We start from the raw sequence: 27,519 nt of genomic DNA, 5'->3' as shown, positions 1-27,519 counted from the left end.
ATGAACATGAACCAGATTCAGTATTTAGACTGTGACACCTGGATGGATGTAAATCTGCCACGGTGTTAGTTTTTACCAGAACTCAAATGAATCAGATGATTGAGGAGATTCTGATTGAGGTTTTGTCAGATTTGATAGATTTTTATCTGTAATCATTTATAAATGTCATGGATAAAATAATGCTAACTGCACAAACTCCCTTAAAAACTCTTAAACAGATTTTTAAATCTATAGCATGTCATTAAAGTTTTATGTTTGTTCCTGAAATGTCTTAAATCCTGAGATGAAACTCAGACCACTGTGAAGTCGTTTTGTTCCAGATTTATTTAACCTTCTCATTTTACACCTTTCTATATTAATACTTCAGAATTTCAACCAAACTGTACTAAAAACCTGATAAAAAACAGGGTTTTACATGTAAGTAATGCTGAAAAAAATCCACATAATGATAGTTTGTGTCAAACACCAAGAAGTAAACACTTTTAATGTTTCGATTAGAACCTAGAAATAAAAAAGACACATTTCAAGGCATTTATCTGCACTTTTACTATCAGGTGAGTATAAAGGAGTTTGTATATTAAAACTGTCACAGACGAACAGCAACAATACATCAAACAGCACCAAGACTCTCTGCTGCGCCATTTTGAATCCCCAGATTGAAAAAACAGATCATTGTGAGCATATTGAGACAGATAAATCAGAACTAATTCCACCTTTTTTCATTTTAAACTTTTTTTTAGTTCAAATGAAGGCTACTTAGGCATCAACGATGTTGAAGTCAAGAATGTACAGAAGTGAAATTCAGTCACTAAACACACATAAAGGCGTTTCCTTTTCACTGTGACTTTTTCAGAAATTAGAGTATTAATCTAAACAAAGCATTAGTGAATATTAAAGTTTTCTCTCAGAAAGTCTCTGAGATTAAAGTCACAGATTTACAGAAAAACTAATTGCTGGTTAAATAATTGAGATGAATCAATACAACAGATGTGTAGCTAACATCTGTTAAATGTATTTACATAATAAACTTACAACTTTGAGGACAGAAATCTGAGTTTTTTCTCAGAATATTTCATTTTAACTGACGATACTCTTGATATTCTGTCTTAACGCAGAACTCATGATTATATGAGGATATATACTTATTATAATTCTAATTTTCTCATGATAAAATTTAGGAGAAACTATCATAATAAATACAGTTTAAGAAAGTTTTCTCAGTTCTCCAGTTTTTACTAAAATGTGACTTAATAGAAAATATTAGCATCATTATGCAGTTTTTGCTTTCCCATAATTCACATAATTTTGAGACAAATATTCAAACAAATAATCTCATAATTATCAGAGAAGCTCTGACTTCATTTCAGGATTACAAAGCATCTCTCATAACGCTGGAAAAAAAAGGTCTTAAATACTTGATCTGGATTTTTTGTGAGAGTTTTCCTGTTTGATCGTAATAATGACCAAATCTCAAGTTTTCTCATCTTTAAAACTTCTTCAGTTTCTTGTCCTTAAAAGTTTCAATCTACAATTTAGGGAAAACATCAGAGAATCAGAGAATCATCAGAAAATAGCCATGAGATCACTTTCATAATTACTAGACAAGAGTTTTGTATTCTGATTTTTCTTATGTGATGAAAATTATGAAAATTTGTTGTAATGAATAAATACAGTATTATGATGTTTTATCATAATTATCATGCTTAGTGTTTCATTATATGATTCAGATTTCAGGAAAATGCAATTGAAATTCTCATCAAGAAGAGAAAACATGAAAATAGTAAACTTGAGGTAATTATGAGAAAATATCTTGTTGAAATCAGATAATCTCATGATAATTTCACAGATCTTTTAACAGATTTTCTCAAAGTTATGACTTAATTACATGAGCTTTCTCATTCTTGCGCAAAACTAATTTCCTAGTTCCCAAATATGGATTTAATATGAGAGTTTTCTTGTTTTCTTTGTAATAATGATCAATTCTGTATCTCAGACCTGGAAGAAGAATTTCTCAGAACCTCCTCAGTTTGTCCTGTTTTAAAGCTCTGAATTGTAAAATTCTGAGAAAACATCTGAGAATTATAAAAAAAAATTATGAGAACAACACGATTCTTCTTCTCATAACTTATTTTCTCATAGTGAGAGCTGTTTCCTTTTAAATTTGATCTTTCGCGAGATTTGTTTGTCAGTCATGAAATTACAACAAAGTAAAACAGCTGTAAATATGAGAACACGTCTATGAATTTATGTTATTTAGTGAATGCAGAAATTTAGATTGAGGGAGGGATCCAAAATGGCCGCCACAACCCGCCCTGACGCATCACCTTCGACCAAACATGAGGTCAGCAGAGGAACAATCATCACTTCTAATGTTCTACTGATCATCAGCCCTCTAACTACATGTGACAACAGAAACAGAGTCAGAAGATACGGACATCTGTGTGAACCAGCAGGTTTGTCTTCAGTTGGTTCACATCTTTAAACTGCACGAAGCTTTCAGATGATCCAGGAGAACAAATTTATCTCCACCTCTGACCAAAACGAGGATCTTCATTGTCAGTTTTCATCATGCAGAGAAGATTTATCATCTACAAAAGACCAGAGAATGTCAGAACCAGACGCCAGGAGTCCAAACGATCTCTGCTGTCACTGATTACACTTTTCTGGTAACAAGTTTGATGCAGTGACAATTAAACTAAACAAAATTAAACAGTGAGTGAAACCGAGACTAAAGTCACAAAATAAAAATTGAATTAAGTGGAGAACTGATGGTCTGACATGGAGTTTTACCTTCATATGATGAATATTTCCAGGTTTCCAGGTCCCTGAACTACTTACACCTACTTACAGGTAAGGCCATATTCATCACTTTTTAATGGACTTTTTCCATCATTTGACCAATACAGTTAGTTAGTGTGTGCATATATAGGAAAAAAAAATTCCCACAGAGTGAATCATGTCTATTTTGAGAGTAAAATGATGCTTTTGCTGTGTAGAACTTGTTCTGACCAACCATCTACTACACCCGCTGATAAGAGCCTAGAAAGTTTAACTAAAAACTATGCATTCACTGTGGTAGTCCTGGTCAGAAGAAACACAAAATAACTACAACTGTATATAAAATGACCACGAACAAGAGTACCAGCGATTGTTTCTATGACTCTATGTCATAAACATTAAACTGATTCAGTTTTATTGTCCAAACTAAGTGATGCTCAAAGTTGGTTATAGAGAAAATGGACAGAAACCAGATTCAATGTTTAGACTGTGACACCTGGATGGATATAAAACAGATCTGGTTTCAGTTTTTACCAGAACTTAGATGTGTTTTCCATCCTAAAATGTCATGAATCCATCTGCTGTACTGAGGCTCAGAAATGATGGAAAAAGTCCATTAAAAAGTGATAAATCTGGACCCACCTCTATGTATTTCAAGGGCCTGGAACACCCTGGAAAAAAAAAAAGATCACTAGAACCAGATGGATGTGAGATTGATTTTTCATGGAATGACGTGTTTCGGTTGAATATTAACGGTGGTGACATCAGAGGACACTTATGTATTGATGCACTTCCATAATCCAGATTTGACTTTGACTCTCCCTCAGATTTCAACAGGTAAAGAACAGCAGGATTTAGTATCTGCAGACATAGAAACTCCCAGAAGCAGATCTGAGCCAACAGACGGAGGAACATGATCCAGTTGTTGTCCTCCGCAGTAGAAAAACACTCAGAGCTAAAGAAAATTATACAAGACCCATCATCCAGCTGTCCAGAAGTCTGTAAACCACCAGGCCAACACTGTTCACCAACATATTGTTAACAGTCCATCCGTGGAGGTGAAGCAAACACAAACTGAATTTTTTAAAATGTCATCAGAGAAGAAAACGAAGCTGAGTAACTCTGATCAGTAACTGGAATAAAGTTTCACTTTGAGTAACAGAAGAGCTTCAGTTTGTTCAGAAGTTCAGAGGATAAAACATCGCCTCAGGTTTGAGCGATGTGGTCGTAAAAGACGTCAACCTGATAATAAACTGAAGAGCTGAAGTGAAATTAAACGCTGTTGACATTTTAAACCATTACTAATATTAAGATGTTTGATTCTTTAACATACTGAGTTAAAGATACATAAAAATTTAGCACATTCTGGCTCTTCTCACACTTTGGTTTCTGTACAAACGAGCTACAACATGCTAATCAGTGAGCTGCAGACAGAGCCAGGCTAAGCTAAGCTAAGCTAACCAGGTCAAACCTGAACGTCTGACGTCGATCCAAATTCTTCAAATCAAAGAAACTTAAACCTGATTTGGATTTCAAATGCTGAAATTCAGGTTGTGTTGTGTTAGACAGAAATATTTACATGTTCGTATTGAATTTGAAGTCAGATTTTGCAGGAGAAGCTGGTTGAAAATGTTAAATTAAGGAGTTTGCCTGCATATTTCAGAGCTGACAGCTGGATCCAGTCTGTTAAGTGGATTTAATTTCACTAAACTGCTGCAGCAGGTTTCAGTCTGAAGGCCTCAGCTGTGGTTAAACTTCACAGTGAGGCGTTCAGGGATGGGTTAGTTGTGTTCGTCCACACTGAGGTCACAGTGAGCACTGCTTCAGAAAGGTCTGGATGGGACGCTGAGGAAGGCGGAGCCTCTGGACGACGTTGGACTCCTCCAGTGAACTTTCATGTGGTGCCTCAGGTTGGACTTGGAGGAGAAGTGCTTGTCGCACTGCTGGCAGGAGAACGGCTTCTCCTTGGTGTGGATGCGACGGTGGCAGATGAGCGCCGTTGACACCCGGAAGGACTTCCCACAGTCGGGGCACTGGTAGCGCTTGGGCTCGGTGTGGATGCGCCGATGGTTCTTGAAAGACATCAGATTAGGAAACTCCTTCTGGCAGGAGGTGCAGAAGTAGGTTCCGGTCTTGTGGCTGTTCTTGTGGTTGAGCAGGGAGCTGGCGTGGCGATAAGACCGACCACACTGACCACAGACGAACTTCCTGGAGCGGCTGGAAACTAGATCTGAGAGGAGACAAACACCAGGTTCAGGTTAGACTCTGTAGAATGGTCTGACTGCACCTCATCATCTCTGGACTGTTTGAGTTGTTTGAACCGATACTGGGCGGCGCTAATGAAGGATGCAGCAACATTTATAAGAAACAGTTTTGGTGGAACATTTGGGAGGTGAGAACTGTCACTGAAGTAGAAAACTCACCAAAAGAACCAAACTTCACCAGAACTTTCTATTTTCAGTGTGTAGGTTGCTGCTCAGAGGTTCTTGTTTCTTGTAGTGAATGGACGGATGAAGGAGAAGAGAAAGTGTCCAAAGTTCAGACTGAGGTCACATTAACTAAATACATTTCATGCTAATTATCTTTACAGTCCTGCAATTTAGAGATAATTAGTCAGAACCATCACAAAGCAACAAAATATGGAGCCCACTCTTAAGAAAATACAGATGCTGGAAGGAACCAAGTGTTTCTTCACAGCTATATCATAGAAAAAAACATTTTAGTTGCATGTTAGCAGGAACAACCAAAGGTGCCTCAGAGGAGCAAATAGCGGAAAGAGGTTCTTTAACCCTTTGATGCGCAACATGGGTCAAAACTGACCCAAATCCAATGGAAAATGGTTATTTCTTGACTCACACTGGCATCAAAGGGTTGTGGAACCACCTTCAACATAGTTCTTTGTGCAGCCGTCTGGTTCAGGACTGAACATTGTTGAAATGGTTCTTCGGGTACTTTTTAAAATAAACTGTTCTTTGAGCATTTTAAATTGAATTATTGTGTGTAGACTGAAAGTCGAGCACAGAAACGGCGGCTGGTCAGTTATTAACATTCCTTAACTTCATTCATTGACTTGTCTCATGTCGCCAGACTGTTCTCTGATGTTCACAGTTCTGTAGAATGAAGGTTTGACAGAAGAGAAGTTGGTTTCTGATGTCACTCATCCAGAAGTTATAATCCTGAGTGGCTCATCATTATCCTCACCTCCATCCTTGAGTGTGTAAGTTTAATAAAAACATCTGTATGAAGGCAATCAAGGGTTTAATAATAAATATCTCAGATCCCCATCAGTCCGAACTGAAGAACCTACACCTGATATCTGAGCTTCCTGCTGAGACTTGGACTGATGCTTCCTCAATAACTTAGAAGAGTCACGAGAGGTAAACTTCTAGAAGATGAAAACAAGGGAGGCGTAACAGGTGAGCTAATTAGCTCCTGTTCTTCTGTATAATCACATACAGCTGCTTCATAAATGTATGTGTCTACAGAAACATTCAAATACACATAAACTTTTAGATTCTGACCTGCTTCATGTGAACATTATATGTTCTTTTTAGTCCAGATGCTACAGAGAACCTGAGTTCATGTTCCTGACAAACCTGATGATCAGAAAACCTCAAAGATCTCAGTTGTTTTGTTTTGTACATGAGAACAAGACATTTTAAACAGAAAAAGACCGTTACAGATGTATTGACTGAACTTTTACTGGCCACATTTAAAACAGGTACATTAATGTGACAGTAGGGCAGAAATATCCTCCAGTTCTTCTGTTCATGTTGCATTACTGCAACACACGACTGACAAAAACACTTTGTGTCACGCACTAATTGAGTTGAGATTTTGGGATCTTTTGCTTCCACAAGTCGACTTGTAGAGAGAAAACATCCAAAACACACATGAAAGTGCTGATTTTACCAGTTTGTCAGTTTGTGTCTATACATAATTATTCACATTTTTAAAGGGTGTTTGTTTAAAATGAGTTTTCCTCCTGTTCTATCGTTTTATTCCTGTCTATATTCTGAATTCATTCACAGCCTGAACCACATGTACATTTTATTCCTAAAAACAAAGAAAATTCATCCTTCTCTAGTTGCTGACAGATATTAAAAATTTGCTCTGTAAAAACCTTTGGCTGTGATTTTGAAGCTTAATATTCAGATTTCTGTAAATTAATGCAAACTATTGAATGAGATTGTAGTTACACATAAAATGTAATAAATCTTGTGAAACAAACAAAAATAACTGGTTGTAAGAGATCGGCTGGTGATGTTTTGAGCCCAGTCTCATGTAGTTTCTCCACTGAAGTAATAAAATGTTTTTAATTTAATCAAAAATGGACATTTTCATCTCTATAGATAAAAAAATATTCATAACAGTGTTAAATTCACATTAACTTCAAGCTTCAAATCTTGTCTTTAGGTGAAATCAGTCTGTGTTGTGATATTCAAATGAGAAGTTATTTAACAAATGGAAGGAATTGTAATGGGCCTTTTTCTCTTTTGTTTCCTTTTGCAGAAACAGAGAAGCATTTTAAAGCCCAAATATGATTATTTGCTGTTTGATGTTGAAGGTTGAAGCCCAGAAACCGATCGAATGTTCCTGAAATATGAAGTAAATTCAGCTGTCAGCCTCCAGTTTGATGCTGAACATCATCGCCGCTCAGTCTTTCTACTGTTAGTATGTTAGTCCATTAGCTTGTTAGCCTGGTAGCTTGACTGTTTGTTCGACTGTTAGCTTGATAGCAGGTTAGCCTGATACTCTTAATCTGAGAGCCTCTTAGTCCATTAGCTCTTAAGTCAGTTAGCTTGTTTGTTTGTCTGTTCTTAGTCTCTTAGCTTATTAACTTGTTAGCCTGTCCAGGTGTTAGTGATTTAGCTTATTAGCCCATTAGCTTGTTGGTCCATTAGTCTGTTAGCTTGTTCACTTTTTTGCTGTCCAAATACTTGATGACTGGACTGGACTGTAGTTAGCAACCAGTAAACAGCTAACAAGAGTTAGCTAAAACTAGTGGAAAAGGTAAACGGTTAAAATGAGGATGTGACTAACAACCCTCTAATATTTCATTCATAAACTCTTGGATTTTACTGTCCTGTTCTACCACGAAGCGATGAAAATGTTCAGCATCAAACTGTGGAGGCCGACGGCTGAATTTACTTCATATTTCAGGAACCTTCGGTGCTCCACTTTCACTGTCTGCTGCTGATGAATCTGTTCCCTCTGGTTTGAGTTGTTTTATTAAACCACAGAGATCATTTTTATCTTTAAATCAGTTCATAATGTACAGGTGGTCACTTTCTGGCAATGAATTCAAAGTAAGCAGCTAAAACAGTGTGTTTTAAAAGGAAAGAAGCTATTTCACATCATTAAACTGATAGAAAACATCAATAATAAAGATCTTTAACAGCGTTTCTGCCTGAATGTTTGGATAAAACTGTAGTTTTTGGTTTTACTGCCAGCAGTAGTCACAGCGTAGAAACTTTAAATAAACATGTATGTCCTGTATAGAGCTGCTGGAAGGTAAAAAAAGGTAATTGTTCGTAACTATGCTAGTGACTAACCTAGTAGCCTTACATAGTCAGACCATTCTACACAGCGCTATGTAGAATGGTCTGACAGCACCTCACTGTCATTCTGTTCCTGGTAAAAAAAACCAAAAAAAACCCATTGGTTTATTTGTGTTTCAATAAGTCAGTCATAATCCACATCAAAAGCAGGTGACTTGTGATGCGAGGACTTCCTGCCTAAATTTCTTGCACTGTAACAAAATGGCCACTGAATTGTTGCAGCATCATGTTGAATATCAGGGTTTCTGCAGGTTTACCAAAGTGACTTTAAAATCTGTGCAGACCTGAGACACAGTTTAACACCTGACTGATGATCAAACGTCCAGAGAGTCAATAAAAACCAGCAGGACTTCATTCACCAGGGTATCAAAACTCTGACTTTGTCATGACACAAATTATCATCAGCCGTTTTATTTTGTTATCCAATGATCGAAAAGATGTGCAAATATCTTGTTCAAACTTCAGAATTCTTCTAGTCTCAGCTTAAATTGAAGATTTTAAATTGTTGGTCTAAAATGAGACCATTTTTACACCAATCGGGAGCAGCAGACACTTCTAGAAAGGAGATATATTTACAGACTGTAGAATTTCATTTAAAATTGTGCCAAATTTAAATCTCTCTATTTCTACATTTTACTGTAATTCAGGTCATTTCTGAGTGTTTATGTTAATGAGGTGGGCAGTCCTAGCTGGAGTCGACAGCTGATTGGTCAGCTGACTGTGCTGAATGTTTAGAAATACACAGAGATAAATCCCTAAACGTACATTTAATTTAGTCTTTTTTATGATCAAAATGTGTTCGTTCAGTCTTTTCTTATCCACCATATAAATGATAAGGGAAAATGACAACATTTTTTGCCAATTTTTCCAACCAGTCTTGATTTTAAACAAGATCACAGTAACACAACCAATAACTGATCTTACAGCGTACAGCAGGCTGGGAAAATATTTTAACTTCTTGAAGGCTTTTTTTTTAGAGCTGAATCCCTGCAGAGACCCTGAATGTGTGAACAGATTGAAAACAGTGAGCTCTGCTGTGTTTTTTCAGCTATTTATTTTCAGTACTCAGCAGTAAGGGTTATAGTATATGGACAAGTTTTTCTGTTAAGAAATGAATTATCAAAACATAGTTTATAAAAGTGTATAGTAAGCATTACATATATATGCATGGAAACAAAAAGTTAGAACTTCAAACAAAAAAAAGGGGGTGGGGGGGTTATAGTTGTTCCAAACCAATCGTCTTCTTCGTCTCTAAAAGCTACTTGAAATGCAGGCGGGAAAGTGTCCAAACAGAGAGAACCAACCGTGGTGGAGGGACAGAACGGCAAATAAAAATAGAGAATGTACAGTTATTATTCTGTGTTCTAGATCACATGGACTCCTACAGCACTTGACGGTCACTGCACGGCTTTCACTTTTTATCTTTTTTAAACTAGCACCAGTGCTCCTGAAAACGCTGACAGACGCCGTTTGAAACTCCAACAATCCAAATTAAATAAAAGAAGGAAAAGAACACCAATAAATACAAGAGGTTACCATATAGTGGAACATAAAAAAGTTGATGAGGACCGGAGGAGGGGGGAGGTTCAGTCAAACTTGGCGAGAAGATAAATATGGAAGAAGAGAGGGATGATGGGAAGGCTCGGTCACAACATCACTTTTAAAAGAAGGCAAGAAGTTTCCACCGTTCAACACAACAGAGTGTGGTGAGTCCGTCAGCTCCACAGAACAGGGCATTGTGGGTAGAGGAGGGGGGTGCTTACATCAACACAGCTCTAAACTCACACATCCTAAAGACTAGCGCTGTCCATTACAAGTGTTAATAATAATAATCATATAAATAAATGCATTACTACAGGATCTGTCGTCTTTTTTCCTTCTCATGAAACTGCAGAACAACGATTACAATACAGGAACTCAGGTCCGACAATTTACACCACCAGCTCCTCAGCCTTCTTCGCTTTTTTCAGTGGAGCCAGAGGCAGATCAGGACCACTCGCCTCCTGCTCGCACATGTGGACGCCGAGAACCGAAGCTCGAACCGAAACTGGAACCTGCAGGACGCCATCTCCCGATTCTCCTGCAGGAGTCGGACTCAGACTGTTGTGGATAAAAGACAAGCTGCTGATTATTCCCCTAAAATCAGCTCGACTCTGTTCACATAAAGCTGCTGACAACGGCCTGAAGTCTCCCAAGTTCAGCTCCGCCTTTAAACCTTTACAGCTGCTCTGCTACAGTTGAAAACGAGGTGTCTGAAGACTGATCTGCAGCTGACAAATCTCTTATTGAACCCTTCAATTTCAATCCTTTCGACGTTTTTAACAGATTCCCAATAAAAATAAATTAAAACACTGGTTCTGTGCAGCTCCAGAACCTAATTGGTTACACATAACCAGTAACAGCCAAGACCACTGAGGGATAAATGATGAAAAGTTTTGTGCTGCATTTTGTGCCATTCTGACACAAAGATTTTATTTTTTTCAGCTTCAAATATTGCTCTCTTTAATCATTAATACTGGCTCTAAAAAAAAACTATCGGTATCCCGACCAAAGCTCAGGATCCAGTGAAATGTTCCAACGTCATCCCAACATCTTCGAAATGTTATGTCAATGGTTAACTCTTAATCAATATTTTAAGCGAATAAAATTATATTAACTTATGAATTAGAGGAAGGCCGTGCATGTCAGTAAATGTAGATCAGCTGTAACGGGCACCATGACAAAGACGTCTGTGGAAGTTCATAGTAACAGTTTTCCCAAATGGGTAACACATACTCAAGCTGATTTATAGTAAATAATACGGGTTTGAATAAAAATCATCGTCCTCAGCAAATGGTTTAATGTCCACTATGTCTAATTTATCTTAATGATTACTGACTGATAAAAAGGTCGACTACTGGTTAAGAAAATTGTTTTAATTTTCATCTCCAGAGCTCCATTATTTTACTGTTCAACATGTTATGTACTATAACTTGAGAAGGACGAGTTCTGGAACCTAACAAGTCACCTTAACCTGGTTTGTGTTCATCTGCAACAGCCTTCCAGGAATAATCCATTACTTTTAACAGGAGGAGAAACAGACTTAACATCTCCATGTTTTCACTACTTTTAACTGGTCCAGCTTGATGCAGACTGTCAGAGCTGACTTAGTTAATGTTTACTGGGAGTTAAACTAACTGATGTCAAAGAAGTTGTCTGTGTTTCTGCATTTTAACTTTAAAAAAAAATGGAGTTTGAACTTTACACATAGCAGTGTGTGTATCAGCAGCTCAACAACCAACATCTGGATCACCTAAAAACAGCAGGTAACTGGTCTGTGTTTTATTCCTCAATAGTTCTGGATCACAAGTAGATATATTTTTAGAAATCCTCTAAATGTGTGCAGCTGCTCTGTTTGTATCATCTCAGTATAAATAACATGGTTACAGTGATTTAATCTGCTGCTACTAGCAGCTGTTGTGTTGGTTTAGGATTCATTCAGGCTGATAATCTGCAGGTAAAGTTGGAGCTCTGAGGAACATTCTACTAATAAACTGATGAATCATAATTATTTCTGTGTTTGGTCATTTGGTTGAAGAGCAGCTACACTGTCAGTCTGCCAAGACTTTCTTTGGATCAATACAGATCCAATGTTTATACTGTAGGTGAGTCCAGAGCTGACTGATCGCTGCATCACAGATTGCTAAATGTTAATTTGCAGCTTTAATTCCACAAGACAGGTTAAAAATGTCTGGACATTTTAACAAATAAAAGGTGCAAAAAGAGATTCAAACCTTCCTGACTGACAGGTCGGTTCCAGCTTTGAATCATGAGACACCACCTCCGCATGAAGCAAACAGTCGTCTGTTGGATTTCACTGTATAAACTCTGCTTCGGCTTCTCAACAAAAACAGGACCCTTCAACAACACTGGATGCAAACACCAGGTCATCAAATCATTTTGACAAGCTGATCAAATCAAACTTCAAAGAGCTGCAGGAGAAAATTGAAATTCCGATTTCTAATATTTAGCGAGAGAAAATGGCGATTCGGTCAGCGTTGCAGCTCAGAGTCCACATGTGAGAATGAGGAGTCAGGAAGCTACGAGAACATGAAGCTCATCTCGGTGCTGCAACACACACACACACACACACAAACACACACACACACACACACACATATTTAAAGCAGACTCTCAGACACCAAAGTCTTCAGTCCTAAAGGTTCCCACAAGTCTTTGCTGCCTCCCGCCAAAACATGAAAGTACAAAAAACAAATTGCCCTGACTCTACATGTTGGTGATAAAAACAGTTTGTGTGAATGTAGTTTAAAACACTGTGACAAGGCCACACGAACATTTCATCCACACCGAACTCCTGAAAACACCGTCAGAGACAGGATGGAGGCGGGACACAGAGAAACTCTTGCGGCAGCCCACCAATCAGCTCCCGAGGCTGAAACGAAAACAAGCAGAGCCCCAACAGTCGCCATTGCGAGTCTCTATGAGCCGGGCTCAAAGAACCAGTCTGGATCGGCTCGGTCTCTGCAGCTGTGTGGGGCCCAGCGAGGAGGAGCCCGGCTGAACAACATGCAGCAGTTGTAAGGCAGGTGCAGCGAAGTCCATCAGTCTACAGTCCAGTCTGCCTGTCAGTCAGTGTATGGGGCAGCCGGACTCCACCGCACCTTGTGGGAACACCGGCGATCGAGGGAGTGTGTGTGTGCGTCCTCCATTTTGAGTCCTTAGTGTGTGTGTGTGCATGTGTGTGTGCAGCGTCCATGTTGTGGTCAGAGTCTGTTGTCATGCAGCCGTCCTCTACACACACCACAGCCACACATGGACAACCACAAAGAGGAGGAAGGCTAGGCTACGATTTGGCATCTCCAGAAACCATGGCATGTGACTCCCCCCCACCTCCCACCGCCCTCACCCACAGCTTATATGAAGGGGCCGCCGGGCATACCCAGGAAGTTGGGCGCACTCATTGCCATGGGAGGGGGCGCCGTCGAGCCGCTCCAGTGCACTTTCATGTGGTGCCGCAGGTTGGACTTGGAGGAGAAGCGCTTGTCGCACTGCTGGCAGGAGAACGGCTTCTCCTTGGTATGGATGCGACGGTGGCAGATGAGCTGTGTGGACACCCGGAAGGACTTCCCGCAATCGGGGCACTGGTAGCGCTTGGGCTCGGTGTGGATGCGCCGATGGTTCTTGAGGGACATTAGGTTAGGAAACTCCTTCTGGCAGGAGTTGCAGAAGTAGGTTCCGGTTTTGTGGCTGTTCTTGTGGTTGAGCAAGGAGCTGGCGTGGCGATAAGACCGCCCACACTGGTCGCACACATGGGACTTAATAACCTCACTGTTGCCCCCTCGGCTGCGGGCTTTGGCCATGCTGCCGGGGTCAAGTCCTTGCTCTTGCATCAAAGTGAGGTCCAGTCCTGACCCCCAGCCCAGCTCCTGGGAGCCCCCCGGACGGGGCTGCTGGGGTCTGGGCTGGCGGGGCTGTGGCACCTGGCCGTGGGTGATCTCCATGTGCAGCCTGAAGCTAGCCTGCGTAGGGAATGCTCGCTGGCAGGACCGGCAGGTCAGCTCCCGCTGCTTCTGGTGGACACGTCGGTGGTTGTAGAGTTGAGAGGAAACACGGAAGGCCTTCCCACAGTCATGGCAACGGTGGCGCCGCGTCTCTGAGTGAATACGGCGATGGTTCTTTAGGGCGAGCAGGTTGGAGTAGGTCTTGAGGCACACGGCACAGTGGTAGATACCAACAGTGTGGGTGTTCTTGTGGTTGAGGAGGGAGCTGGCATGGCGGTAGGAACGGCCGCACTGATCACACCTGTGCAGAGACCAACAAAGAAGAACAGGGGGAGGATAACGGGGGAGGGAGGGGAGGAAAGAAGAGAAACAAAGGGAGGTTAGTTACGAAACATGGATGCCTGGTTTCACAGTTCTAGCCAAATTATTCTCAGTTACTGGTTACCACTTTTTCTTTAGAATTACTCAAACATTATCTAAGATGTTGCACATACAGGTATATGATCTGAAATCCGGCTTAAAGCTTTCAAAGAACACTACTACAAAGTGGTGCACCATTTAACGTTATGATTTCTAGACAGGTCATTGGGGGAGAGGATTGCTGGATGGGTGAGGGAAGAGGACATAGAAGAAACTATGCACAAACAGCTGGGGTTCATGTAGGGAAATGGGAGGTATCTGCTGCTTCCTGCACTGCACAAATCAAACAGCTTTGATCACATCTGAACTGTTTCAAAGACTTTCTGTCTCAGCCTCCTTTGAGTCATTATTGAATGTAGTGATGAGAAATCCATCAAAGAACCTCGACCGTGTTAGTTAGCAGCTACTGTGCTGTCATAAAGAATCCTGCTAGGCATGATGACCTCTGGACATGTGCAGTGCAGCTAGCTCCAAATACTTCCTAATCTTCCCTTTCGGACATCAAAATGCAACAGCCCCATCACATAACTGCAGTTTCTAGTCTAATAGCTGGCCAGTATCAGAACAAGCACAAACAAATCAGACTACAAGCACAATCAGAACAAGAGCAAGGAACACACATCAAAACTTTAAATTTTGCTAATATGCTACAAACAAAATACTAATTTAAATCTGTGTCAGAGATTTCTAAGAAAACAAAGCACATAAACAGTACATCTAAACATGAAATGTTTGATTGAAGGTAGCCTAAAATCTAAAGTGTGTGATATATGCTGACTGAAAGCAAATGGGGTTGACTTATCTGGTCTCTCCACTAATTCAATTTGTCCAAACTTCAGAAAAATCCGAATTCCGGCACGCGTATGGTCCCAAGGAAGCCGGATTGGAGATCATATACCTGTAATAGACATGTAGAGACCTAAATTTATCTTCACTATTTGTTTTTTCAACTTCGAAAAATCACAAACAACTGACAAGAACTCACGTGTACCGACACTCTTCGCCCTCTCCCGTGGGTGCAGTGGCCTTCCTCCTGACTTCCATGCCTACCTGGTTGTCCCCGCAGCGGTGCCTGGCCAGACCGGACCTCCCCTGGAAACTCTTCCCACAGGTGGGGCAGCCGAACGGCGTAGCACCCTCCTCGTGGACTTTCTGGTGGTTGCGGAGGAACCTGGCCAGTCGGAAGGCTTTCCCGCATGTGTGACAGATGTGCTTCTTCCGTTGTGTGTGGATGCGCATGTGGTTGCGCAGCGCCATGTAGTTGGTGTAGGGCTTGTCGCAGAAATTGCAACGGAAGTTGCCCGTCTTGTGGGTGTGCTTGTGGTTCAGCAGGGAGCTGGCATGTTTGTAGGCGCAGCTGCAGAGGTCACAGGCGTAAGGTCTTTCATCAGAGTCCAAGTCCACGGAGCTTCTCTCCAAGCTAATGTTGGTGGAGGTGTTGGTGGAAGAGGACGAAGGCAGGTGCTGGGCTGGGCAGTCATGAGCTGCAAGTTCATCAGCCGTGGCAAAGCCTTCGCAGCAGCCATCGCACTCAAAATCCATCTGGGCCCCGGGGCCCTGCGGCCCTTTGCACAGGCCTGCTGTAGTGTGGGTGGCAAGTTGCCTCTGGGTGCGGAAGCCTTTGCCGCACTCTTGGCAGTTGTGCTTCTTCTGGGCGAAATGGAGGCGGAGGTGGTTTTTCATTGCCAGCCTGTTGGGATATGTGGAGTTGCAAACGTTGCAGTGATACTCCCCGATTTTGTGAAGGTTCTTGTGGTTGGCCAGGCTGCCTGCATGGCGGTAGGTCTTCCCACATTCTTCACAGGCAAACGGCCGCCGTCCACTTTCAGCGGGGTCAAACTTCTGAGGCCTGGAAGTACCAGCCGAAGAGTAAGGTTTTTTGAAGCCCTGGTGGCTGTATTTGACCCCCATCACCTGGCCCTTTGATGACTCCCCTCTCATAGTCTGCATTTGAGAGGGGCCAGGCTGCTGGAAGCGGGAACCATTTGGGCCGGTCCGTACAAGACCTTTGGCCCGGTGCTCCTCGTGGAGACGGAGGTGGTTAATCAACTGCTTTTGGATCTTGAAGGCTTTGCCACATTCTTCACATTTGTGCCTGCAGAAGGGAAGGGCAGAAGTGAAGAAAACACAAGAAAACCTCTGATGAAGTTAATAAATTTCAACTGACAACTTGGCCTGCTGTGGAGCCTTCTTTTGTGGCTGCAGGCAAATTCCTAATAAAGCGGACAGCCGTGGTGCAATCTTACTATGATTTACTTAACCGCAACCCTGGAAATAATTCTTTACTAAAACAAAATCTTGTCAGCCACCACATTGAGTCCAACAATCATTTAAAGTCAGCCAAGCTATATGCAAAGTGATGCAACAATGTTGTTTGTCACAATCACCAGAAAATGCCCAGTGCTCATACGAGTTTAAATTTAGTCACAAAATGTAATAGATTTAATTTTCTTCATGTTTTATTTCCTTGCTTTCATTTGCAGAAAAAGAACACTTCTCTCACATTTTTGACCTTAATGTGGCACTTGTGGAATTTGGGTTGCTTTGAGCTTCTTCAATAGTCTTTGTAGAACCATATAGTCGAACATAGAAAACCTCTATTGTCCTATTTCCTATATAAAACTAGAGTTACGTACTTTTAACTACTTCTCGTCATTGACTCAAAGTGAACATCACGGTTGAACCTGTTTGATTTTACAGTACAATGGAAACAGAAAAGCTGAAAGGGCCGATAGGGGGCTGGTCCTGTAAATCATCACACCACCTCCTACCTGCCCTGGGTGTCTGCAGTGGAAAGCTGCCAAATGTTGCTGAGTTTCTTAAACCTAAGTGCTTCAGTAGAGGTGTGCTGTGACTTCTCTTTTTTGGTTCTTGAAGACATTTTATCTTCATCCAACAGAGTTTCTCAGCTCAAACTGTTTGTGGAAGTTACAGGTATCTATTCTCACGACTATATCACATGGCTTAGAGCCCATTCAGGACCCACGGCTCATATCACTTAAGGTGGTGGAGCTACCCGAGTAGGGATCTCAGAACTGCATTATAAGTACCTGAGAGGTGGTGTTGTAGAAGTCTTCTTCTGTATATAAATGGATGTTCCAGTTTAACATATATGTTTTTTTACTGCTCTCTCAATCCATCTATAATCACTGTCCAGAATGTGGACACTGTTGCCCTCAAGAGAGGGTCCCTTATCCTTCTGATAAATACATAGGGTGTGTGGCAGGCTCTTTGATGAGAGATAAAGGTCTTCAAGAACCAAAAAGAAGTCCAGCTGCCTTCAACAGAAGCCTTTAGGTACCATGAGCTGGATAACCGACAAAGCTACACAGATACAGTTCTTAAAAAGTGTGTAATTGTTATTGTAACTTTAACCTCTTTGCACCTGTCCAAACAAAAGCAAAATTTACAAAATGAAGGACCTACCTCTTCAGGTCAAAGTGGGTCCTTTGGTGATTCTTCAGAGCTAGCAGATTGTAGTAGCGTTTCTGGCACACCAGGCAGCGGAAAACACCAGTCTTATGGGACTTCTTGTGGTTGAGGAGGGAACAGGGGTGTCTGTATCCTCGTCCACATTGGTCGCACTTGTGGGGTTTGTCACTTTGGTCAACCATTGGCCTACGTCCATCACCACCAACATCACGGCTTCCTCCAGCAACTCCGCCACCCACACCATCTCCTCCAGACATCCCTTTGGCTCCATTTAGGCCTGGCTTATTCAGCGAGCTGGCTCGATTCTTTCCAGGGCACAAGTGAGTGATCAGGTGGTGGCGGTCAGCAAAAAACATCCCACAATCAACACAAATGTGGTTACGGCCATCCATTTTCTCATTGCCATTTGCTGAACTGCCTCCAATACCCTGTTGCTGGCCGTCTGGCCTTTGGGGGCCATGGACTAACTGGTGATTCAGCAGGTCCTGCTTCCTGGAGAAGCTCTGTCCACAAGTGGAGCAGATCATCCTCCACTCCTGCTCCAGGTTGGAAGGCCCTGGCCCAGTTGGGTTGTTGGCATGGCTACGCAGGTGGCTCCTGAGGGCTCTGAGGCTAGCATAGTGATTGCCGCACACCGAACACTGATACACTTCTCCATCATCATCATCATCTTTGTCATTGCTCCCCATTCGCTTGCCTCCACTCTGGGAGTACTGCCGCTGGCTGCTACCTTCTTTCATGCTGCTGGAACTTCCAGCAGGCAGCGAGGTTCCACCTGAGCTGTGGTAGTTCATGTTCCCCATAAAACCGTTGGACATGTTGCCCTGCTGTGGCTGCTGTTGCTGCTGGCCACGGCGGGGACACATATGTGACTTGATGCCAGATACATCTCCGTACATTTCACCACAGTCGGCACACACGTGTCTGTCGGCCTGTCGGTGAGCAGAGCTGCTCTGGGAGAGCGAACTGCCATCAAAGCGGTCGTGGAACTCAAGAGAGTCCAACCCACTGCTGTGGCCCCCATCTGGTACAAAATGGGCAGCATCGCCCAGATTTCCTGGTAGTGAGATTGGAGTTGTGGCACCACTGCCTTCCTGGACATAACTTTGCTGGGAGTCTAGAGTTAGCGGCTCTGGTGACAGCCAGTCATTGCTGTCATTGTTAATAGGCTGGTTGGAGGGACGCCCTTTGTGGCTCCGCAGATGGCTGTGCAGTGCCGCCAGGTGAGGGTACTGCTTACAGCAGATGGTACACTGGTAGTGGCCTGTCTGATGACAGCGTTTGTGGTTGACCAGGCTTCCTGCATGCCGGTAACTTTTGCCACACTCCCCACACTTAAAGCGTCGTTCCCCATCATCTGGAGAGTTAGCCTGAGGCACTCGGCCTCCAGATGGCGAAGACACTGAGCCTTGTGATCCAGAACTTAGAGTGTCCGAGTTGAGGATGGAGCTGTCCTGACTGTGGGAGGCCGGGTGGGGATCATGGGTTAGATAGTGGACTTTCAGGGTCTCTAGATCTGGGTGTCCTGCGCCACAATAAGCGCATGTGTAGATGGGGTTATTCACTGGAGGACCCATTATGGGGTCATAGGGACCTCTCTTCTCAGTGGGCAGGGGTGGCAAGGGCAGAGGGTCTCCCAAGGCTGGGGTGTATGCCGGGGACCGTACCGCACTTAGATTGTGAGGCATAATGCCTGGGAAGCTGCGCGGCAGGCCGAGGGATGGTGAAGCCGCGTTGTGCAGCAGGATGTGTTCTTGGAAGTCTGCCTTGTTTGGCAGTGCTACCTGGCACAGGTGGCAGAAACAGGAGGCGGTGTCATCACTCTGGGACGACTGGGTGCCAGCGCTGCGCTCCGAGTCATGGAGGCTGCTGCTGCTACTGCTGCTGCTCACCATGGAGGCCCCAGGAGTCTTGAACTTTGAATGAGTTCTCTCGTGGCTGTTTAGGGCAGCCAGGTTGCTGAATTGTTTAAAACACACAGAACACTTAAAAGTTCCTTGCTGGTGACACTTCTTGTGGTTCACCAGACTACCGTGGTGCCGGTAGGTTCGGTCACACTGGTCACACTTGAACGGTCTGTCCCAAGCGTCGTCAGATTCAGGGGAGCCTTTCTTTCCGTGTTCGTCTGTGTCGTGGCTTTGCAGGACACTATGTCCCATACCACTATTGTTCAAATGGGAGCGTCCAAACCCGTCGGAGAGGTCCTGGGCGAGGCCGTACTCCCTCTCGTCGTGGCCCGCTTCTTCAGGCACTTCTTCGCTTTCTTCCTCTGCGTGGGCACTACTGGGGGACAGAGTATGGATCCGCAGGTGGTTCTTTAATGCCACTGCGTTGGGCAGCGTACGTGTACAAACAGGACACTGGAATGAACCTACTTCGTGAGACTTTTTATGATTGGCTAGGCTAGCTGCGTGCTTGTAGATTCGGCCACACTGTTCACACTCAAAACGTCCGGTCTCTTCTTGCTGATAATGTGCTTTCATATGCTCTAGAAGACTTGGAGTACTCGGGCAAACCATATCACATTCTTTACAGGGGAAACCCTTGGCACGACTCATATCATGCATTGCCATAGTACTCTACAGCAAATCGTTTGGAGGGAATCACGGTTCACAACAAAGCAATGAACAGTGATGTTAGGGAGGTGGGGGAGGAAACAGCGGGGCTTAGCTCTTCAGCTGAGGGTGGGGGCGGCGGCCATTTACTCCCCTAGAGCCATCAGTGCAGGTCCAGCCAATCAGGGCCCACCTTGGGAGGCGGCGGGCCTGTGGGGGTCACACCAGCCAATGAGGAATCACTGTAGAAAGAAACAAAAGAGCATTACTGACAGAGCAAGGTGGCAAGTCTTAAAAATCAACTTACAATAACTTTGCTCTTTGGAAACTTGTCACGATGATTTTCATTCACAGATCAACAAATGATAGAAACAATCGCTAACTGCAGCCCTGATAAACTTTATTTCACCCCGATTTTGAACAAGGCTTGAATGTTGTTGCAATTCTTTAAGATAAGAAAAAGAAATATTTGCTTTAATGATTCTACTTATTTTATGTAACCACACAGATAAATTAGTTGGTGGCCATTATTGATTAACATCTCCATTTAACAGCATTCATCAATTAGTAAAATCTTTATTTTAACACTGTCAAATGTCTTGGTCAATTCTTTAGGCACATTTATTTATAACAGAGCCAAGTAAGCAAAAGATGCAAACGAAAATAAGAACCTCAATAAGATAAAACAACAAAACCATTTTAAAAAGAGCAATGTAACAGCTTATTAATTAACTAAAACAAGAAGAGCTGGAGGCAAAATAAGAAAAAAATTAAAAACCTAAACTGTCCAAAAGATGAAAATGAGTTAAATATTTGTTAAAGTATCAAATATTAATTAATATTTGCCCCCAAACTGCAGCATTCATCAGACAGAAACAGAAGTAATGACTATCATCTGTTTATTAATGTGCAGATTAATCAATTAGATCAGATTGCTTTTCATAGGAAATATTCTCCTGATTATTTTCATGAATAGCTGATTAATAATTTGGTCAATAAAACATGAGAAAATGAAGAAAATGCCACAGTGAGATTCTCTAATATTTTATTTTAATTTAAGAAGCAGGAAATAAACAAATTCTCACATTTTAGAGCCTAAATCCAGAAAATGTTTCACATTTTTGCTAAGAAAAAAAATTCTAAATGTTTTGTAAATTATCAAAATATGTGCGGATTAATTATTTTTTAAAAATTGTTTCTTCTTCATTAACTAATGGTTAATCAGTTTCATTTTATTTGTGCATTTAACCAGTAAATTTGTTAGTCTATCATTTTTATTCACCATTTATTACTTTATTATCTCAATTGTCAAGTTTTATTACTAAGTTTTAAAATATTTCTTTTGAATTTTTTTATTTATTTAGTGCATTATTATTATTATTATTATTATTATTATTATTATTATTATTATTATTATTATTATTATTATTAATAATAATGATTATTTCGAATTATTTTGCAGCCAGGATTATTAGTATATTTAATACTATTCCATTCCATATTTTTAGATGTTTTCTGTTCTTGTTTATTTGGCTGTAATTATCTTAATACTATCAATAATAACATTTTATTTAAAAAAACTAATTTTTACATTTATTATCATCATTATTGTTACATTATTACTAATACATTTACTATTATATTTATTGGTATTAAATGTTAAGTAATTGTATAGTCTTTTATTATCCTATTTCGTATTAATAACACGTATTAATTAATAGTCTTATTTTAACATTTATGACAAATATGTTTAATATGAGGATTGTTGTTATTCTGCATTCTGCTCGCCTCATAACAGGCTCAATAATCACTTAACTCAGGATGGTGTTTGGTTCAGAAAATTAAATTGTAAAAATGTCTAATGTCAATAAATGTCTCAAATATAAAGCAGCTGAAACTATCAAACCTTTTCTTTTTTTATCGATAGACTAAATATTTAGAAGAATTCATAACTGCAGCTCTACAATCCGTCAAATTCAGATCTGATAAGTAATAATAATTAACTCTGTGTGAAGCTGCAGCCAGAAAATACTTCACAGAAACCCGATTATCAGTCAATTAACAGAACCTTGGAGAAATTCATCAATAAATGTGAAAAATAAACGATGAGAAAAAGCAAATTAGAGGAAACCTGACAGAACATTTTCTTCTTTTGTCTTGTGGTTGTTTATTATCATTGTTGTTTTGTGATTCTTGGTACTCATTTAGAATAATTTTTGCGGGTTTGTTGCATTGATGCCACCTCGTTTCTGTTCATTTTGTGTCACTGTTGGTCTGTTTCGATCATTTTCTCATCATTCTGCGCATCCTGTGTGGGTTTTTAAAAAATTTGTCTATATTGTGCATTTTTTTATTGCGTTGTCTCTTTGCTGTTATTTTGCATGTATTTGTGTATGTTTTCATCTCATACTCTTTCCGTGGGTCAAAGAGATGCTTTTAAATCCGTTTTGCATCTTTTTTGCATTTGTTTCTGTCTCTCTGTGGTTGATTTGCATGTTTTTCTGGTCTTGTTGTGTTTTATTCTATCATTTATTTCACTGTAATTGTGTTTGAAAAGGTTCATTTTAATTATTGCTTTTTTATGTAAATTCTCATCATTCAACAACTGTTTGAATGTTTGAAGTGCTTGAAATTTGCACTGGTGTACAATATAAAGATTGATGGACTGTAGATCATACGTTAGTCAACTGATTCATCAGATGCTATTGGTAAGAAAAATATGCCAAAAAAACGATGGTTTCATGTGGTAAAATTAGATAAAAGTTCCTTTTTACTGCTTTGCCAGACATTTTTCTTAAATTTAAAAAAAAAAAAACAATCATTTGCATCCCCAGTGAACTGATTGTTCTGTTTTTGAAGGAAAACTGCCAAAGATTTGCTGCTTTCATGTTGTGAAAATAAAGAAATCCCGCTTTTTGATGTCTTACATTCCTCACATTAAGTAACATCAGATTTCATCATTTCTGAAGTTTTATTAACCAGAAAATTAATCAAGAAAATACCTCACTGAATAATTCATTATTAAAATGATCCTAATAGCTTCATTAATTAAGTCACACTGATTAAATCCAGGTTGTTGTTTTGTGAAGGTGAGATCTGCAGCAATTAATAAATGCCAACTGTTACTCTCAAAACAATTAATTGCCAAACATTCTGAGAATCAAATAGTCAGTTTGATTCATTAATAAAAGCAGTCTAAACTCTCTGATTTCAGCTTCTTCAGTGTGAATACTTTCTGGCTTCTTTCCTCTACGACAGTAAACTGCATGTCTTTGGACTAAATGAGAGATTTGAGGAAACTCTGATGCACATTTTTCAACAATTTGGGACATTTTCATTGGAGCAGAGCCTTGAGTTTCAGCTGAAGACAAAAAAAACAAACAAACACCAGCAGCTTTAAAACTGAAGACAGGAAACAGTGCAGCAGAAACAATCATTGTCATTATCGTTTCTTTTTGCCGTTAATCTATAAGACCGAATAACAACCGTCACATTTTCAGGGTCCAAAGTTACGTCTTTAAATGATGACAGAGATAAAAATACACAAATGGAGTCACTTCATGCTGAAAATAACACAAACATTATATTTTAGGGAAAACACTCAAACACCTGTGAGACCCCTGTTCAGTCTGGTTTATTTATTCTGTTCAGTGGAATCACCACCTGTCTTTGTATTTTACACTGAATCTCAGTTTTACCAGCTCTGAGAGAAATCTGAGGAAAATCTGATGGAAATACTGACAGACACCGAAGTAAAACTACGAACAGAGCTATCTATCCATCCATCCATCCATCATCCATCCATATCTATCATCCATCCATCCATCTATCTATCCATCGATCCTCTGTAGAGTTCTGAACTGGGTTTTTCCTCTGGTTTCTTAGTTGATTTTCAGACATTTACTTAATCTATCCTTTATATGGTTCTCTCTTTTTTATTTTTATTTTTATTACTTGCTCTAGATTTGTATATATATATTTATCCCTGTTTCTTATTATGTCATTGTTGCACTGCCTGCTCTACATGCCTTTTTAATTGGACCCCGGGGACAAAAGTTTTCTGAATCTGAATGCAAACAGTTTATGTATATAACACATACGTACAAATTATAATTTTAATAAGTATTTTAAAATATACTGTACAGAGCGGAAGCCATTAGCCGATTTCTTATATAGCAGACAAACCGAAAAATAACAGTTTTTGGTGCTTTTCTTTCTCATACAACACAAAATCAAATATTTGGAACATTTGAAATGAACATTTAATCAGGCTGACTGTTCTACTAATGAAAATAAATATCCAAAGATGAACTGGTAACTAAATCCAATCCTTAAACATAACAGGTTACTTTGTATTTGCTGCTTTACTTCATTTACAATTATCTAAACACACTAATTTGCATATAAATATAGATTTTAATATACTGTACAGAGCTGAAACAATTATTCAATTAACTGACTCATCATTTTAGTCCTTTAGCAAAAAAGTCAAATATTTGTGCATTTTAATGACTCAAAACTAAAGGTTTGCTGCTTTTCTCTCCAACAACATAAAACTGAACATTTGGAAATTTTAGTCAAACTGAGACGTTACCGTCAGCTCTTTAACATGATTTAATCAATATTACATATTTTAATAATCTATCTTTCAATAATAAAGATATATATAGCGTTAAGTAACTCTCTGATTAACTGATAATGAAATTCTTGTTATTATTAGAGTTATGCATAAATACAAATTTGCATATAAATACATTTTATAATATATTGGTACTGAGCTGAAACAATCTGTCAATTAAATGACTGATAATTAAATTCAGTCCTTTTACTAGCAAAAGTGAAAAATAACTGCAGATTTCAGCAAATTAAAAGTGCAGATTTGCTGCTTTTCATCCATTGTGAAAAAATTTTTGGACTTTGGTCAAACAAATCAGGAAAGCTCAAGACTTCACCACCATTTTAATACAACTGATATTTTATTAAGTAAACAATCAGCATGTTAATCAATTAAGATATTATATAATATGTGTATAATTAATATATAGTATCTGTTACTTTGTTCAGGACAAACAGAAAACTGCACTGTTGGTTTTTCTGCTCAAAGTAAAATTATCTACTAGTCAAAGAAAAGACAGATAATTAACTGACACAAAATAACAGTTTAGATAACTGGTTGATGAAGCAAAAGTGAAAATTGTGGGGCGAAGAAAGTCAAATTTTGTGACTTAAAACTTGTTGTATGTCCTCCATTGCAAACAGATTTGTGCACTTTTAATTGACTTAAACAAGAAATCTGAAGACATCAGCTTCTGGAAATAAATATTCCAGGTAACTGTAGTTTTCCTGCTCCTAATGCTGAGTGCAGATTTACAGATTTGCATTATTTGCTGCATGTTTCCTGGTTATTTCCAGGACTTCCAGCCTCAGTGAACTGGTTGTACACATGAAGCATCTCCTTCACACTGGATCAGGCTGAGAGCTGCAGCCAATCACGTCTCTTTACTTTTTCCTTCCAACTTTTCCTTCCTGAGTCCATCATGTAAACAAACCGCGCCTGCTTCATTAAGCGGCTCCGCGCTCGCAAAGAAGCCAAGCAGGTCGCTCTGCTGGCGGCCACGCTGTGTCCGGCCGCCCGGATGGAGGCAGACACCCTGGCTCTGTTCACACACACACGACCCACCTGTTATTAAACTCCGCATTAAACTCCAGATCAGAGAAACAATGTTTACTTTCCCCGTTAAAGTGAGATTCTTGGCGGCGGGGCACCCTGACCTTGGCCCGTCTCCTCCGGTCGGGTTCAGCCTCGGCAGGAATGTATCGGGACAAAGCGGGGCTTCTTCACCGCCGAGCCTCGCCGACATTTCCTTCGTCCGACTCCCCCACTTTGAGCAGGGGAGCGACGCCCCAGCGCGGCCGGCCGGACAGCAGAGCGGAGGGCGTCCGGCCGGAGGAGGCTGGAGTATTTCCGACATGATGCTCCAGGAGACCTGCAGCCATCAGCCCACTTTCACTGAGACCCCATTTCATCGGAAAATGGCTTTCAGCAGCGAGCCATTTTCCCCCAGCTAGCGGGGTTAGCTCGCCTTTTAGCCCCACAAACACCAGCTGCTGCGCGGCTTCAGAGGAGCTCCAAGCAGCGTTCAGTGAAAAAACACGAAGTAAAACAGCCGCAGAGCGAATTGCGACAGTTTCTGACTTTATTTAAAAAACGCTTCCCGGATAAAAAAGTGAAAACAGGCAGAAACACGGCCGCGCTACCGTTAGCATTAGCGCCTGGCTAGCCAGTTAGCAACCCCCCGCGATGGCAGAACGGAACAAAACTCAGTTAAACACAACGAAAACACACAGACCGAACACACAGCTACACACACACCCGCCGGGAGGCCGAGCTCCATTTTTTACAGTAAACGCACTCAGGCTGCCATCACACTAAATTCTCGCCGCTGCAGCGGTTAGCAGCGCAGCTAGCCGTGCAGGCTAGCCCGGAGCTACACAAAGATCTCGACAAACACACCGCGGCCCCGCTTTGACGGAAAACCTCGGTTTACCGCCGTTTAACGCGCCTCACTCACCCCTCAAATGGCTTCTGCGCCCGCCAGGTGAACGATGCACGGCGTGAAGATGCACAATGTGTGGGTTTCACGGATTAGGCATGGTTATTTTCTTCCACCACCGACTTTTGGTTCTTGGCTCCGTCCCCCTGCCGCCGCTTCAGCAGCCGCTTCACTTCCTGCCGCTGCCGCTGCTAGCTGAGCGGCGCGGCGCGACAGGCGCGTCATCATGCGCAGAAGGAAATTTCAGCGCAGCGGCAGTTTGCGCCTGCAGCTGCGGACTGTCGCCGCTCCGGCACTGCTCGGCTCACCGGGACCACTCAGGCCCGTTCGGAGCGGAGCTCAGGCGGACGCTGGAGCTGCTGCCGCTCGGCCTGTAGCCGAACCGAGCCGCTCCGGGTTGCTGCTGCCGGGCCAAATGACACTCCGAGGTCATTTAATCAACTTCAGCCCACAGACTCACCTGGACACCCCGAGGACCAATCAGAGAACCCCTCCGGCAGCTGCACCCTCCGGATAATCGATCACTTATCAATCAGCCGATCGATGATCTTAGAGTTCCCACAGTGCTGTGGCCCCGGTTACCATGGTGACAGCACTGAAGGCCACCAGGCTGCTGGACCAGAGAGGTTCTGTTCCACATTTACTGTTGGGATGTTACAAACTCCAGAGACACAAAACAGGACAGAACATCTAATGACAACAGTGAGATAGGAAATGA

At 41.3% G+C, this 27,519-nt stretch overlaps 1 protein-coding gene across 1 annotated transcript; it reads right to left on the bottom strand.

Annotated features, from left to right (window-relative positions):
* Nucleotides 1-306: 306 nt before the first annotated feature.
* Nucleotides 307-27,083, bottom strand: si:dkey-89b17.4 (zinc finger protein 646). The gene is made up of 5 exons (XM_023261680.3): nucleotides 26,820-27,083; nucleotides 17,687-20,489; nucleotides 15,246-16,355; nucleotides 13,279-14,141; nucleotides 307-5,008 (listed from the first exon to the last, which is right to left on the bottom strand). The coding sequence occupies exons 2-5, from the start codon at nucleotides 20,263-20,265 to the stop codon at nucleotides 4,602-4,604; spliced, it is 4,959 nt and encodes a 1,652-aa protein (XP_023117448.1). The 5' UTR covers nucleotides 20,266-20,489; nucleotides 26,820-27,083; the 3' UTR covers nucleotides 307-4,601.
* Nucleotides 27,084-27,519: the final 436 nt, after the last annotated feature.

This window comes from Amphiprion ocellaris, chromosome 19, assembly GCF_022539595.1.
Source record: "Amphiprion ocellaris isolate individual 3 ecotype Okinawa chromosome 19, ASM2253959v1, whole genome shotgun sequence".
Taxonomy (NCBI): Eukaryota; Metazoa; Chordata; class Actinopteri; family Pomacentridae; genus Amphiprion; species Amphiprion ocellaris.
Note: the sequence above shows the minus strand (reverse complement) of the source record. Positions and strands in the feature narration are given on the sequence as shown.

Coding starts and splice junctions, on each gene's coding strand:
- si:dkey-89b17.4 (XM_023261680.3), bottom strand. CDS start 20,265: ATGGCAATGCATGATATGAGTCGTGCCAAGGGTTTCCCCTGTAAAGAA. Junction 16,356..17,686: donor ACCCACTTTGACCTGAAGAG/GTAGGTCCTTCA, acceptor TCCCTTCTGCAG/GCACAAATGTGAAGAATGTG. Junction 5,009..13,278: donor GAGTGCGCCCAACTTCCTGG/GTATGCCCGGCG, acceptor GTCTCCTCTCAG/ATCTAGTTTCCAGCCGCTCC.